A 17,798-nucleotide genomic window follows, 5' to 3' on the forward strand; every position below is an offset into this window, starting at 1 on the left:
TGTCACCCCTATACCTTAGCACAGGCTCATGACAGTCGTAACTCTACGAACGTTGTCATCCCTATACCTTAGCACAGGCTCATGACAGTCGTAACTCTACGAACGTTGTCATCCCTATACCTTAGCACAGGCTCATGACAGTCGTAACTCTACGAACATTGTCACCCCTATACCTTAGCACAGGCTCATGACAGTCGTAACTCTACGAACGTTGTCATCCCTATACCTTAGCACAGGCTCATGACAGTCGTAACTCTACGAACATTGTCATCCCTATACCTTAGCACAGGCTCATGACAGTCGTAGCTCTGCGAACATTGTCACCCCTATACCTTAGCACAGGCTCACGACAGTCGTAGCTCTACGAACATTGTCAACCTATACTTTAGCAGGGTTCTTGCTCTAGACGAATTAAAGTCATCCTTTTTTTGACCTGCAGATAGTTTCCACCAGACGTTTGGCATACAGACCAAGTTAACATATTCTATCTAGACAGCACATTAACTGCGATTGGTCTAACTGTTAATGGTTGTCCCGATTGTCACGTGCCAGTTGACAGAAATTATGGTCTTCATATAGAAAAAGGGTATCGGAACAGTGAATGTTGATAATGACTCCCAAGTTGAAACCAGGGTAATCTGAGGACCAGTTGTCAGACCTGACAACACAAAATCACACATCCCATCTGTATTTGACAGATAAATACTGACCGGTCACAAACCTATTTCATATAATCCAAAGCTAAAGCAATATACATATTATTGATAACGCTTTGGAATGCATTTTCTTTACTGCTTTTAAAAAGATGAGAAATACGTATAATACATCAGGTTAGTGTACATACAGATAATTTAGGAAGACAGGGATGAACAAGTTTGAGGAGATGTAGTGAGATATGATTTTTTATTCTCAGCTACATCTTCTGCAAAATACCTATCTACTTTAAACTGTTTTATAGGCGAATATCACGTAGAATAACCTTGACATATACTGATGGCTCGTACATGTAAGGCGATCAATATTCAATGCGCCAATGATCATTTGCCAGGCATACAATAAACATTCCCCCTTCTACATTTTGCTACTGATTCATTTCAACTCTAATCCCTCTTTGACGACTTGAAAGCGGGAACAGTGTTTGATAGCATCTCCAGTAAATGAGATATTTAACAGCTTATTTTGTATATTTAATCGGTGTCTAAAATAAACTCCTTTTATATAATTATGATTGGTGTTGTGGTCCTTGTCAGTGATGCTTTAAAATATAAAATTTTCCGTCGATATAATTTTTAATCAGAATTTCAGCTGTCTCCATTGCGGGACTGTTCACTTATTAAGACTTAAAAGATCAGTATGCCGTTCCACGAAACCTGTACACTCTCTTCAGTTATGCCATAATGTTCTAACACTTCATTGTAAAACTGAAGTTCAAACCTCTAGCAGTGTTCATAACCGTCACGTCATGTACAAGTGACTTTATTTCACTGTAGAAACACAACTTGTTTTTATACTAATTGAAACTGGAAATGGTTGTAGTGAGTGAGTGATTGAGTTTAGTTCTACGCCGCATTTAGCAATGTTCCAGCTATATGGCGACGGTCTGTATATAACCGAGTCTGGACCAGACAATCCTGTGATCAACAACATGAGCATCGATCTGTGCAATTGGGAACCGATGACATGTGTGAACCAGGTCAGCGAGCCTGACCACCCGATCCCGTTAGTCGCCTCTTACGACAAGCATAGTCGCCTTTTAAGGCAAGCATGGGTTGCTGAAGATATTCTACCCCGGCTAGACCTTCACGGGTCGATACATGACAAGTATTATCGCAGGATCCCTTATTGATTTGCGGCAAGAGATAACAAGTCTTTTATCGCATCAGTAGTAAGCTAAAGTGAGTGCATGTGCACCTAATCTGCGTTCAAAATACATGCCTGCCCGACCGCCCGTGAAGGATGTTTTTTCAACAGAGACTGCCAGATTCGCAAATTCACCAGCCTAATGGTCGGGTCAAAAAATAACATGTACAGGAAGATATTTTGGAATGTAACTTTTGGTCAGGGCTTGCAAGTTTTACAGCTAACCACGTTGTGGTCTGGCTGAGATACCCTGATCTTGTAATATAAAATATAGGCCAAATATTATGCAAAATGTGTGACATTGTGCCTATGAACAAAATAAGGTTAGAATGTGGTTTTATATCATAGTTTACACAAATCTAATATGATTGTGGCCTGTGTGCCATCGAATCTCATCAGCTGATCTCACCTCCAGTTTCAGTACAGCATAACTTTGTTTTATCCCGAACCTACGGATATGCCGAACTGTTTCCTTGTTCCCACCACTTGCTTCATATTTTAGTCGAAGAACTCATAAGGACGTACGTGTATATCGAACACTAAATAGTGGTCACGTTTAGTCTATTGTACCTAAAGTTTACTGTGGAGAGTTGTCACGATATGACTCACTCACTCACTCACTCACTCACTCACTCACTCACTCACTCGCTACTGTTGAGAGTGAGGTAGCAGATGGCTGCATTTCTGTTCTATTATCAATATGTCGAAGAAAAGCCCAATCGATGCATTTCGTAAATGTTTGACACCTTGGGGGTAAAGTTCTGACAGACTCATAATCAGAGCATATGTTTTGGATCTCAATGTCATAACTCCCTGGAACGCCCAAGGGACACAACCCGGGATTGGCAGTGCTACATGTTTAACGTCTTGTTGACCCGTGCATTTTGGGCCTCGCTTACATACTTGTGAAGAAATATCCAGCCTCAGCAGCGCAGTTTGAGTATGAGACTGCGTCCCAGCTCACCGTCGACGCTGCTGCAAGAACTGACCATACATAACGCAGTCTGAGTGAGTGAGTGAGTTAACATTTATCGTCACATCGGCAATATTTCAGCCCTACCATGACGAGAACAATTAATTTTATACCTTATAATGAATGGTAATTTGTATAAACCAGTCAGCGAAGGACAGTAAAACAACTAGATTATCAGAGATTCCAGTGTATAACTAACAACTAGATCTAAAACAGTTTAACCATACAGGACAATACATGGTCAAAGCAAGCTATATATTGCCACTGCTTGTTTTGATGATGTAAAACGAAGTGTGGCAGATGTCACATCGCCCTATATTGATTCCGGTTCCAATGAAATGCAAGGCCAACAATTGTCACTCGAACCCTCTGCGCTCCGAACAGTGTTATTGATGACATGGCAACACGTGTAGCGCGGTACTCCCATACCTGCAGATCGATAAAAGATTTATACACCGTGCGCCCACCTCACCTGGCCTATCGTCATGGTACACATCTCAGCGTTAATATGGCCGATTGCCTTCTGTCGCCTGATTGATTGACGTCTGTCCGGAGAGCGAAATTCTATGGTTCAATTCTCTTCTCGTATCCTACCAGAATACATTATAAGATGTCTGTTTCCGTTATCACCCGGTCTGACGTTCGGCATTACAGAAATTAAACACAGGCAGTTGTGCATTGAAAATCTGTGGCAATGAGTGAGTGAGTGAGTGAATGAATTTAGTTTTACGCCCAAGCTATATGGCGGCGGTCTGTAAAGGATCGAACCTGGACAGATAATCCAGTGATCAACAACATGAAAATCGATCTGTGCAATTGGGAACCGACGACATGTGCCAACCAAGTCAACGAGCCTGACCACTCGATCCCGTTAGTCGCCTCTTACGACATGCATAGTCGCTTTTTATGGCAAGCATGGATTGCTGAAGGCCTGTTCTACCCCGGCTAGACCTTCACGGGACTGAGGCCATGAAACTGGAATAAGTGCAAGTCAGTACACACGTGCAGTCATATCGAACGCGACTACCCCGTACTTCCACCTTCAACCCCAACTTAACTTAGGCAAACATCTTACACGTACCAGTGTCAGTCTGAGAAACTCACTAGCCGGAGAAAAGTCATCCATTCTCTCCGAACCTTGCATACAAGTACACAGATCGTGACGGGAAGAACGAGACCTGACTACTCGTGGATTTTACATTTTTATGTCACTCGTGACAATGTTATGTGACAAAAGTACGTTTTCATTTCACTCGTGGCAGTACCAGTTTTAATCCTGGTCCTATCATTCACTAGTGAAGCAATCATTGGTTGTTGAAGATCAGTTCTGATACGGATCTTCACGGGTGCAGACATGTATACGTCGCTGTAATGTGATTCTACACGGGTGGAAACAAGCGCGTGTTGTTTAAGACTATTCCCTCGCGCATGGACACAAGCATTGGTTACTCGCGGGTGGAGACAAGCATGGGCTGATAAGACTAGATCCGAGTTCCGGCATTCATGGACTAAAGAACGTATACCATGACATGCGTGTCACAGACAGCGACACCTGTGTCCTTGTCAATTTGTAGTCATGTAGGAATTTATACGTTGTCACAACTGATGTCAAATGTTGACTTGTGCAACATGCTGCCCTCCTACTAGGCACGAGGTAGCTGTAACAAATAATGATCAGGAACCAGCTTGTGAATCGACATTTGAACGTCGTTCGTGCAGTCGACGACGGCGGTGATTGCGGTGTTGACAGTGATTGTGATAGTAGTGTATCCAGCGTCGCGTCATTAAGTATGGAGTGAGTGAGTGAGTTTGCAATATTCCAGCTACATGGCGATGGTCTGTAAATAATCGAGTCTGGACCAGACAATCCAGTGATCAACAAAATGCGCATCGATCCGCGCAATTGGGAACAGATGTCATGTGTCAACCAAGCCAGCGAGCCTGACCACCCGATCCCCATTAAGTATGGAAGGGTGGGTGGGTGGATGGATGGATCTCTGGATCTATAGGTGATGGATGAATGTATGGATGTGCAGATAGATAGATGGATTGTTCGGATGGATGGGCGGATGATGGACGGATGGATGGATGGATAGTGGGTAGACGGACGGACGATGGATGGATGTATGGGTGATGGATGGAAGCATGAGTGGACGGATGGAAGGGTGGATGGAAGGGTGAGTGGAAGGGTAGATGGATGTATGGAGGCAGAGAAGGGGTGGATGGATGGCTGGATTGATGGGCGAATGTATCCAGGGAGGGAGGATACAGTGCCAGTTACATGCCTACCAGCTGTCTTCCCAGTAAGGTGTACAGACTCTGAGCTGATCAGTCCATATTTTATCCCGTCAAGCAGTTGTAGTTATTGTTTAACGCCGTACTCTGACAACTGGGAACCGATGACATGTGTCAACCAAGTCAGCGACCATGACCACCCGATCCCGTGAATCGCATCTTACGAGGGTTGCTGAGGACCAATTAAACCCGGACGCCACGATGAACATCTGTCCACTAAGTCTTACATAACAAGGGATAGCTACGGCTACGTTAAAACAGCTACGGGTTAGAAATAATGTACCTCCTTGGCTGTATTGCTTTTCGGTAGCAGTGGCAATATCTGTAGATGTTGTTATATGAGTTGCAATATAATTCGTATTAATAGCGCAGTGGTTGTTTTTTGTCAAAACTTTTAAACATTTGGTTCCTTCAACTAGTAGAAAAAGGGTACCCGGTGGGATAACAAATGTAACTATTAGCCTTCTTCCTCATAGTTTGGGTTATCCCGGGTAATAACGTCTATCATATATGCGCTTAAAGCATGCAGGTTTGTAGCTATTATTGTCATTTCTCTTACACATGAAGATGACAAATGCAGCAGAGAGGGTTCGGGTGATCTTGGCACAGTCAGGCTGTTAAAGCTTATCATTAGCTCAAGGCCCTTGTCCCCTCTACAAGTAGTCCAGACATGTTTAAATAAATTCATTGGATTTATCAAAAAGGACACAATCAAATGTTTTGTCAGGAATTCTTCTGAGGCTGTACGTATGGGTCTATTCCAAAGAAGTTTGAAAGCACCATTTTCAATGACGCCCTGGACATTTTCAGGGTCGTTCCAAGGATGGATTGCGGAGGGAAAGCTACAGGTATGGCAGAGACGCGACCATGCTGTTTGTGACATGCTGTTTGTGCCACGAAAGGGCATCCTCTGACAGGTGTTGGGCAATCTCTGTGATATTATTAGACAGTCGGCCTTTCATGTTAACACTTTCTTCAAGAATAAGATATAGGCGATTGCGAGTAGGGTCCTAACAGCAAAACAACGGAAGCCCTCTGTTTCACATTTATGACCAACCAGCTTCATCCAGTCGAAAGGATCAGTTGGCCTGCTACTGTGTTCTACACAACGCAATGCGGTGTCTTCTGAGAGAGCGTCACTACAAAAGACCGACGCTGACTTGGTGAGTGACGTCTCCTAACTTACTCCCATCGCTGTACCGTCCAGCCATACATCACCATAAACAAAATCAGCCTCAAATGTCAGATTGTGTCTGGTCTAGACAATCCAGTGGTCAACATGAGCACCGATAAATTATTACAGGATGACAAACCAAGTCTGAATCTGACCATCCGATTCCATGGGTTGTTGAAGACCAATTCTAACCTGGATCTTCACTTATTAAATCGTTCAGAGCATATTTTATTGCCTGGAAGGTGGGTGTGGGCATTCGTGAGTCGAATAAAAGACGTTTAGTCAATAAAGCAAAACAAAACGCAACGTATATTTGCAGATTGTTTATCGGAATTTCCTTGCACGAGTGCTCATTTGGTTGTATGAAGTAACCAATTCTTTCGCAGATGCTCTTTGTGAGATGTTTGTCTGTGTAAACAATCCTTCTTTATGGGTTATTGTTCTGCATTTGTTATATTCTGATAAGCTCTGTGTGGGTATGTGAATAGTAAACATCGATTGGTGACCTTACATGGCACGGTTTTCCTTATGGAGAATGCTATCACAGTCAATACCTGATTGATTTGGACGTGACATCTCTCAACCAGCTGATTGGTTGATTCTGTAGATATAAAACACACCTTCCTCATATTTACGTGTCTACCGGCTTACAATGAGGAAATTTGGATGGTTTCTCTTTATCCTGTCCGCCATCATGGCGATCGCGTCAGCGCGTGTCATGTCGACGATAGAATCCGCTACGTTGAAGCAGGATATCAGTTCTCAGGTAAGCTGGGCATCCGTTTCACAAAGCACTACGGTGATCGTAAGTCACTAAGGCAACCGTAACCTTAGTGAAATATTTAAAAATGGGAACTAAAGATAACCTCAGTTAAGGTTGTTTCGTGAAAGGACTCCCCACCGCCACCACCCTTTTAGACGAAGTCTGGGTTGTCTCTCAGAACAGAGATCGTGACGTGACGAATGGGATATGATTGCTTGCTCATGTTTTACACGTCACTCATGACAATGTTACGTTTTCAAATGACTCGGACAATATATTGTTACGTTTTCATGTCACTCGTGACCATACTATGTTTCCATGTCACTCGTGACAATACTATATGTTCACGTCACTCGTTACAATGTTACGTGTTCAGGTCAATATTACGTTTCCACGTCTCTTGTGACAATATCACGTTAACACGTCTCTAGTGACAAAATTACGTTTCCGCATCTCTAGTGACAATATTACGTTAACACATCTCTAGTGACAGTATTACGTTTCCGCGTCTCTAGTGACAATATTTAATTTCCACGTCTCTTGTGACAACATTACGCTAACACGTCTCTAGTGACAATATTACGTTTCCGCGTGACAATATTACGTTTCCGCGTCACTAGTGACAATATTACATTAACACGTCTCTAGTGGCAATATTACGTTTCCGCGTGACAATATTACGTTTCCGCGTCACTAGTGACAATATTACATTAACACGTCTCTAGTGGCAACATTACGTCTCTGCGTCTCTAGTGACAATATAACATTTCCACGTCTCTTATGACAACATTACGTTAACACGTCTCTAGTGAGTCAGTCGTGACAATTTTACGTTAACACGTCTCTAGTGACAATATTACGTTAACACGTCAGCCGTGACAATATTACGTTCACACGTCTCTAGTGACAATATTACGCTTCCACGTCTGTAGTGACAATGTTACGTTTCCGCGTCACTAGTGACAATATTACGTTTCCGCGTCTCTAGTGACAATATTACGTTTCCGCGTCTCCAGTGACAATATTACGTTTCCGCGTCACTAGTGACAATATTACATTTCCACGTCTCTTCTGACAATATTACATTAACACGTCAGTCGTGACAATATTACGTTAACACGTCTCTAGTGACAATTTTACGTTTCCGCGTCTCTAGTGACAATATTACATTTCCACGTCTTTTGTGACAACATTACATTAACACGTCTCTAGTGGCAATATTACGTTTCCGCGTCTCTAGTGACAATATAACATTTCCACGTCTCTTATGACAACATTACGTTAACACGTCTCTAGTGAGTCAGTCACGTCTCTAGTGACAATATTACATTTCCACGTCTCTTCTGACAATGTTACATTAACACGTCAGTCGTGACAATATTACGTTAACACGTCAGTCGTGACAATATTACGTTTCCGAGTCTCTAGTGACAATATTACGTTTCCGCGTTTCTAGTGACAATATTACATTTCCACGTCTTTTGTGACAACATTACATTAACACGTCTCTAGTGGCAATATTACGTTTCCGCGTCTCTAGTGACAATATAACATTTCCACGTCTCTCATGACAACATTACGTTAACACGTCTCTAGTGAATCAGTCGTGACAATATTACGATAACACGTCTCTAGTGATAATATTACGTTAACACGTCAGTCGTGACAATATTACGTTAACACGTCAGTCGTGACAATATTACGTTTCCGCGTCTCTAGTTCCGCGTGACAATATTAGGTTTCCTCGTCTCTTGTGACAATATTACGTTTCCGCGTCTCTAGTGACAATAATACGCTTTCACGCCACCCGGTGACAGATATATACATTTCACTGGACACTTGGAAAATCCTCTCTCTATATTATGTGTTTCCAATAATTTCAAACCAAGAATTGTTACTCCAAGAAAAAAAATGATTAGTGTAATCGACACACTTCCTTGTTCAGGCAAACATATGACACACACAGCTGCCATTTCGCTGTAATATTGTTGAGTGAGGCGTTAAGCTGATAAGAACTAAAGAAATAATAATCAAAATGAATATCGAGGTAACACACTTCTGTGTCAGTTGTTATGCTATTGTTTATTGTTGTTGTTTGTATAAAGCCTAAAGACAATTCTTAAAGATTCATTGGAACAAGAAACATAAAACATAATTGAAACACAGTTAGCATTTTTTCATGATATACAATATATATTGCTGATCATTAAAAAAAACCCGAAACAGCAAAATTATAAGGGTACAGTCGCAAATCAAAATAGTTTGTACTTGGGTTTACAACACAACCGAAACAGACGGGATACCGAACCGAGTGAGAGCGGGTGGGTGAGCACTCAAGTGTAACGAGGACTTTCATTGGCTGATTCATATGCTGATATTCTCAGTGTTGCTTGTTTGTGCCGCATAGCGTGATAGATCTTACGTTTACATTGGATGTGGTCAATGATTGTAGCTGAGTATTGCTATTAGGTAGCTACATAGATAATAAAATAACATATAATAAAATAAAATAGACACTGATTTTTGTCTGTGACAGAGATTGCTTGTTTTCTTTTATGTAACGAGTAGATCATTTACTTGTTCGTGTCACAACGAAGGTTAGACCACTCCTGCTCACGACCTTATAATCCGGGAATGCCTCTTCAAACTGCGCGAACCTATTCTTAGCATTATGTTTCATCTTTATGAACTGAACTTGCATTTATTTTGGTCTTTACGTTGTGATGTGATGCAAACAAAATATCTATTACTAATAAGGAAAATATGGTATTAATTGTTTGCAACATTCATATCACTATGCAAACAAACTGATACTACATGTCTGAATTATCTTTGAATTATTTATTACGTTTATGATCAACTCAGAAACCAGGAAGAAATACACGATATTTACACATCGACTGATAGATTCCCCACATGAGTACAACGTGTGAAGCCGAGGACAGTTCCACAGATGTGTGGAGCTAGTTGCTAATGCTCCCTACCTTGGCATTCATCGCACCGATTTCTGGAAACGAAAGTTTTTCAAAATTCAAACTGAATTGGACAATTTGAAACAACTGAATTTTTACCCCAACTGCAATTTTTAAATAATAAAGCCCAAAGAACTAAAGTAATCTATTCACCTACCTCAAGTGATCTGAAATGTAACATCCATTTCAGTTCTTTTTGGGAAATGCATTTTCTCATATTTGAGGAAATAGTTTAGCTTAAATCAAAACTCAGACTTATGTTTGTTTCGAGAAATCAGCGCCTGGAGTATTGCATAAATCACTCAACCCTGTGTCCCAATTGAGAGGAAATCTGTGTCGTAGATATACCGAACATCAAAAGCAACGTAATATCCTTAGAAATGTAAAAGAAAGTGTTCGTGTTTGTTTCTTCTTTTGTATGTCTTCTATCTAAAAACTTGTCAGAAAAGCCAAGGTTGCGTTACTTTTGCTGGTCAGTATACATTAACAATGCACAGACCAATTACATTGTAATGCCATGACCTCAATTGATACACGATGACATGTGTTAACCAAGTCAGCGAGTCTGACCAATCGATCCCATTAGTCGCCTCTTAGAAGCATGGGTTGCTGAAGACCAGTTCTAATCTGGATCTTCACTTATTAATTCTTTCGTATTCCAGGTAGTCTGCCTAGAATACGAAAGAAAACCAACCAGAAACTGTGCATGGGTTGCCGGGCTCAACATCTTCGCCGATCAGCTGATAGACGGGGGGAAAATCATCGCCTACAAAATCCAATGGAGGAGTAAGCGGTGGTCCACGTGGTTCGTCCCCGGCATCAATGACATCTCCAGGACCTACAACCCCAGCGACCACGACTGTGACGTCCTAGAGTTCAAGGCCAACAGCATGAGAAGAATGTGGTCGTTGTTTTATGACCACACCCATGTCTACATCATCTGTAAGCCTTAAGTGATGAGTGATGCTAATCCTGGCTTGACGTATGAACTTGTATATACAACTTAATGCCTCAAATTTGTAGTGTCATTGTGTTTCAAAAAAAGGACAAATGAATCATTATCAATCAAACTCTGAATGAAAGATGTTCTGGTAATTCCCGAAGTGGCTTTGTTGTTTACATGAATTGCAACTGACATCGTAAGACAGAAGGAGTCAGTGTACAGCATTGAGTGTGTGTTGTTAGGTATACGCCGCACTTACCAGTATTCCATCTATATGGCGGCGGTCTATATATAATCGAGTCTGGACCAGACAGGCTAGTGATCAACAGCATGAGCATCAGTCTACGCAACTGGGATACGATGATATGTGTCAACCAAGTCATGGAGCCTGGACACACAATCCCGTTAGTCGCCTTTCATGACAAGCATAAGTCACTGAAGATCAATTCTAACCCGAATCCTCACGGGTAGCGTTTGTCGAGGTTATTATGAATTAGGAATAGGACTTGTATGGATAACAACTTCTTTATTGCGTGATTGCGACGTTTCGGTACAGATTCTTGTATCGTTGTCAAGCAGGAATGTCAGGAACGTCATTCCTGCTTGACAACGGTACAAGAATCTGTACCGAAACGTCGCAATCTAACTTTACGTCACAATGTGATTTGAATGACGTCACCACTGTTGATGACACAACAAAACAAGTGTGTGCGATGTTTCTACGTGTCGATACGCAGTGACCAGTCTTTCAACAAATCAGATTACAGAGCACAGTGACGTTTGGTATACAATTGTGGATGGATCACTCCTGTGACTTTCTTTAACTTCGGCTCCGATTCACGACGACCCCTTACACTTTCCTCGATATATCTGTTCATCTGACTAAATACAACTTTTTTACAAATAAAACAAGACATAGCGATTGTTTATCGTGTGATATTACCACTGCTGACTAAGCGGAATCTTTTACACGACTGCCTTAAAGTTCATTCCTCTGATGAAAACCGTGAGCGTCGCGTTGGTCACACGTATAACAACCGTGAGAGTTGTCTTGTTCACTCGTATGAAAACTGTGAGCGTCGCGTTGGTCACTCGTACAAAAACCGTGAGCGTTGCCATGGTTACTGTCAGGCCCAGGTATTGTTCCATGTGAACATCTACGTTTTGATGTAAAGATAAGAATTCTCTAATTTTCAACATATATTGGACTCATCACAATAAGCTTTTCAATGTTACATATGAAGTTGACTGAAGTAAGTGGCCGCTGTAGAAGAGATGAGTACGGCGTAAAACTCACCTCAAGAAAAAGAGTCCATTGGTCGGACGAAAGTACACATGCAGAAACTCTCCATGTGTACCATCAACCCCATAGAGCATGTTGCGAGAAGGTGAATTCCCAAGACAGATCTTCCAGTAAAATTCCTCCATGAAGAAATTAACGTCAAATTCAACGTCTGATTCAGGGTCAGTGATGTTGGCTGGGTAGATATCGACGTTCACTCGGGTCCTCAGATTATATGAAAACGACGTTAAGTGTTGGGTGAGTGAGTGAGTGAGTTTTAGTTTTACGCCGCACTCAGCAGTATTACAGCTATATGGCGGCAGTCTGTATATAATCGAGTCTGGACCAGACAATCCAGTGATCAATAACATGAAAATCGATCTGCGTAATTGGGAACCGATGACATGTGTCAACCAAGTCAGCGAGCCTGACCACCCGATCACGTTAGTCGCCTCTTACGACAAGTCGCCTTTTATGGCAAGCCTGGGTTGGGCTATCACAATCAGCCCTTCAAACAGATTGATTCACTCTCTGTGCTAAGTTTAATAAATACTATACTGCAAAAAACATGGATATTTGTAAGTTTGGAAATTATTAATAATGATGTATTTATTCACTGTCATAAAAACAAAATAACGCTAACGTATTTAGCCCAGTATAGTATATTTTGTTATTTTTGTCGCTTAGACTTGCCATAAATGAAATAAATTGAGATTTTGGTAATTCCTTGATGTAGTTAATGGTAATATAATGATACTATGACAAATATATTATGTAGCGATAATTCTTTCCATGAGTATATGCAACAGTACAACGTAGCTGATCATAGAGCGTTTGGCGAAAAAAATATAATGCTAGAAACTTTTAAGAAATTGCTGCAATATATGTCAGGAGATTGAATTTTATGTTTTATTCATCACGTTTTAAGTGGTGGCTGTAGTCTAGTATTTCAATGTTTGAAGTTTAGAGTTACGAGAACGCGAAGTGCCAGCATTCACTGGAAATGCTGTTTTGCTACACGTGCAAATGCATTCAAACTTGTGCAAATCTTGTGCAATTTCATCAGTAACACTCAATACACTTTACTGTAAAATTTGGCGCAAAGTTTAATAATACTTTTCATAATACTTGAGACGACCCCTGAGACCTCCTATTGTTCTGTTAACCAACACGCATGGCTGTTCGCCATCCTTAACACTAGGGTAGTGGCAAAACGAGGAGGCCCCAACCAAACTCATTCAGTCGGCATCCTCAATACACAGGTTCAGTGTGCAAAGCTACTATTCCAACCTCAGATCAGAATTTAACTACTGAGAGTGAGTGGGTGAGTTTAGATTTACGCCGCACTCAGCAATAATCCAGTTATGTGGCGGCGGTCTGTAAATAATCGAGTCTGGACCAGACAATCCAGTGATCAACAACATGAGCATCTATCTGCGCAATTGGGAACCGATGCCATGTCAACCAAGTCAGCAAGCCTGACCCCCGATCCCGTTACGACAAGCATTGTCGCTTTTTGTGGCAAGCATGTGTTGCTGAAGGCCTATTCTACGTACCCCGGGACCTTCACGGGTCTAAAGTACTGAGATCTCTCATGTTCTGTCTTCAAGTTCATCAAACAACATATGTGTATAAATCAAGATATCACAGATCGAATGTGCATAATAATACAGCTTCATTCGGTCTGCCAGACTAATCGAACACGGACAACAGCTTGGCCTGCTCAAGTATCGTTTTCAGTCGACTTCTGGCAACTGAAAGCTTACATACTTGACTTTTTCAGTTTTAGGCCTATAAGGAACATTGAAATTATTTTCAGAATTTTCAGAATTTTCAGAAGTTTAAAATTTGCCAAATTAGCGTGTTAATATTGGTTACTTCGTTTGAGGTAGGACGTTGGTCTAGTAATTGAATGAGTGAGTGAGTTCTAATTTAACTTGTCATATCGTGAAGAGAACAAACATGATTATAAACAATATGTATATATTATGAAACCCGTCGTCAAAGTATTGTAAAACAGCAACAGTATTCGAATTCGAATTTAAAACTAGCACATGAAGTTAAAACTAACAGCACAACTTGTACAATACATAATATATAAATAGGCTGTAGATCACCAACAACTGAAGGAAGATCACCGTACTGGGGATCAAGGGGACCAATATTACTTTTGCTAGCTTCATGGACCCCAGTCGGATTTACACCATCCCCTCAGCAACTACCGAGGAAAATGTTGCCGAAATTAATAATGACAAAAATACTACGTTTAATAAAAGGCCAAGTTTAAATTTGATTTTGAAAGTTTTTGGACTTACGTACCCTCTCAGGGGGACAATACGTTTACGCTACTTTACCCCCCTTTACGGGTACAGCCACAAACAATCGCAGTTGTCAATTCATAGCACCATGTTTAAAATATCTAGAGGTTGAAAGTGTTTGAAACACTCATTCATACTTGTATCAATGTGTGAGACCCATTGATAGCGCAAGGATATAGCTGTGATTGAATATATTCATGAAGTATATACATCTATTAGTCCAGGATAGTAATCCTTCGGCGTTATTCTCGCTCGCTCACTCGCTCACTCACTCACTCACTCACTCACTCACTCACTCACTCACTCACTCACTCGAAACATCAAAATATGTACGCACTCGATGACCGTCAAACCACTGAAGAGTTCTACCTCTGCACAAAGGGTTCGGTGGTTCTAACGAATACTGACAGATTGTTGGATCTCACACGAGTCCATCTGTTGATATTTGTTTCGATCTCATATTGTAAAGTAACATCCTTGTCGAATAGTGTTCGACATGCCTGAAATGATGGCCTGATGACCGCGCCTTGATACGTTGGCAGTAATACGGTATTACCTTCGCTGCATGAATTTGCATGATGGAGGAAGAAACCACCTCATTTTTCTTTCCCTGGGATTTTTATAGAAGCACCAAAGACGACAAATTCTTGGAAGAATTGTTCAAAGATCATTTTTATTACAATCCCATGGCACATAATCATGTGATCTGATAATGGTAAACTGACGGAAGAGCCATGAAATAATAGCCGACAATGATCTTTATTCACAAATGAACTCCTCTGCAAATTTCAAGCATTCAAGTGTTAAATATATTCCAAGTTAAAATATGATCATTCAGCCAAAGAATCGGATAATGCTACATGTTTCTGCATATTGATCTTCCTAATGACTCCAAGACAAGAACTCCGGACGTTTCCTCGTAATAGGAAATGTGACGAGAACAGTTAACGCTGAAAAGGACTTTATGTACATATGATATAAAAACCCATCGACGAAGGACAGTAAAACAACTAGAATGTCAAAATTTGAATTAGACCTAGTGTGTAAAGTTAAAATTGATATCACTATGTGGATAATACAATATGAAAACAGGCTATAGATCGCCAACAACTAAAGGTAGATCACCATACTAGGGACCATGGGTACTCACAGTACCTTTGCTACATGCATGGACCCTAGCTGGATCCCCTCAACCGCTAGCGATTGAAGAAAATGTTAATCGCAAATTTAAATTTACTTCAAAAGTTTTGGGACTTACGTATCCTCTCAGGGGGACAATAATTTTACAATACTGCAATCCCCACATTGTGATAATAATATATTTACTTATTTACAAGTCATTTCACAAATCTAATTCTTTCAAAAATGCAATAACTAATTGAGAACATTAAGATATTTTTCCCTTGTGATGGAATATTCAACACAGTCAAGCAAGACATGCTTGACTGTAATTCTTTCATCACAAGTAGAACGGAGATCCTCACCTTTCAATAAATATTCATGAGTACAAAAAGGGGGATCCTTACCTTTAAGCAGATATTCATGCGTATATCAAGTATGGCCAATGCGACACCGCTGAATAATGACCTCTTCAAATCTGGACTGACAACCCAAGTAGGTGCAACCAAAAGAGGCTTTTATAGCATATATAGCTTTTATATATATTAATGCCCATTCTGGTGTCACAGATTTCTTGATTGCTGTTTTGGCAGCAAGATCAGTCATTGTGTTACCAGAAATGCCAAAGTGGCTGGGTAACTAACTAAAGACGATGTCCAGTAAGAAGATCATTGTATAGTTCAATAATTTCTATTAAACGTGGATGTTTACTACAAAGATTTTTAATAGTCTGAAGGCAAGAAAGAGAATCTGAAAATAGTCTATAATATTTATATTTAGGGTGCCTTCGAATATATTTAAGAGCTGTTAATATGGTGTTTGCTTCAGCAGTAAAAATAGAGCTATTATCTGGTATTCTAGTAGATACTGCACTGCATCCAATGACAGTGGCTCTAGCCACTGCTCCGCCGTCCTTGGACACATCGGTAAATCAGGATTTGTAATTGCTATATTTATTTTTTGAATTGATTATACTCTTGTTTTTATTGTAATTCTGTTTTTAAATGTAGTTAATGTTAGGTCAACTTGTGGCCTAACCAGTTGCCAAGGGGGAGAGGAAGGAAGACGGGAAGGATCTATATTTTCCACCTCAATGCCGGCAGCAGAAATAATTGTGCACGAGGGGAGGAACAAGAGAAGATTTCTTGTTGTATAAATCCTCATAAATGGAATTTAGCACACAGTTATAGGCAGGTCTAGATACGTGTAATTTGGTAAAGTATCGAAAAAGATAATTCTATACGACATTGTGTAAGAGATGGTTCATCGGCTTCAACGTACAGATTGTCAACAGCTGCAGGTGAGGTTCTGAAAGACCCAAGAAAAAGTCTCAGATCTTGGTGGTGGACAGAATCAAGAATATTAAGGTTGCTTTTACAGGCACCATTTATTCAAGACACCATTTATTTCTTTTATTTAAACACAACTTAATTGCCGTTTAATAGTGTGCTTATTTCTACCACGACAAGAAATATTAAAATCATCCACAAAGAGTGACCCATCGATTGAATCATTTAAAACTTTGGATAAACCTTTGATCTTGATACTACACAAAGTGACAGACAAAATACTGCCTTGCGGGACACCCTGATCCTGACAGTAATGATCAGACAGGATTGAACCCACTCGGACTTGAAATAGCTTGTCTTTTATAAACGCTCATATAAAAAGAGCCAACCTACATCTGAAACCAAAATCATGTAAATCCTTTGAAATGCCATGCTTCAAGGTCTTGTCATAAGCTTTCTCAAGATCAGGTGGTATCTTTTCAAGATCAAAGAAAATTGATGCAGCATGTTGTTTATTTACCATAGCATCTTTAACAAAGGATTGTAAACGTACCAAATGATTAATGGTACTACGATTTTTCCTGAAACCATACTGAATATTGGTTATACGGCTATTGGTTTCAAGGTACCAAGTTAATCTGTTATTCACAATACGTTCCATGGTTTTACAGACACAGCTAGTTAGAAATATCGGTCTGTATTTTGACGGATCTGTATGTATTGGGATTACAATGACATTACGCCGCGAAGGATGACGGCGGGAATAATGTTCTGTCTTTTTCCTAGCTTTTCTGGCTTGTCTACAATTTA

At 40.5% G+C, this 17,798-nt stretch overlaps 1 protein-coding gene across 1 annotated transcript; it reads left to right on the plus strand.

Moving 5' to 3' along the window:
- The first annotated feature begins 6,943 nt into the window (after positions 1 to 6,943).
- LOC137259275 (uncharacterized) lies at positions 6,944 to 11,137 on the plus strand. The gene is made up of 2 exons (XM_067796907.1): positions 6,944 to 7,068; positions 10,700 to 11,137. Exons 1-2 carry the CDS (start codon positions 6,955 to 6,957, stop codon positions 10,988 to 10,990), a joined length of 405 nt encoding a protein of 134 aa, XP_067653008.1. The 5' UTR covers positions 6,944 to 6,954; the 3' UTR covers positions 10,991 to 11,137.
- Positions 11,138 to 17,798: the final 6,661 nt, after the last annotated feature.

This window comes from Haliotis asinina, chromosome 13, assembly GCF_037392515.1.
Source record: "Haliotis asinina isolate JCU_RB_2024 chromosome 13, JCU_Hal_asi_v2, whole genome shotgun sequence".
Classification (NCBI taxonomy): Eukaryota; Metazoa; Mollusca; class Gastropoda; order Lepetellida; family Haliotidae; genus Haliotis; species Haliotis asinina.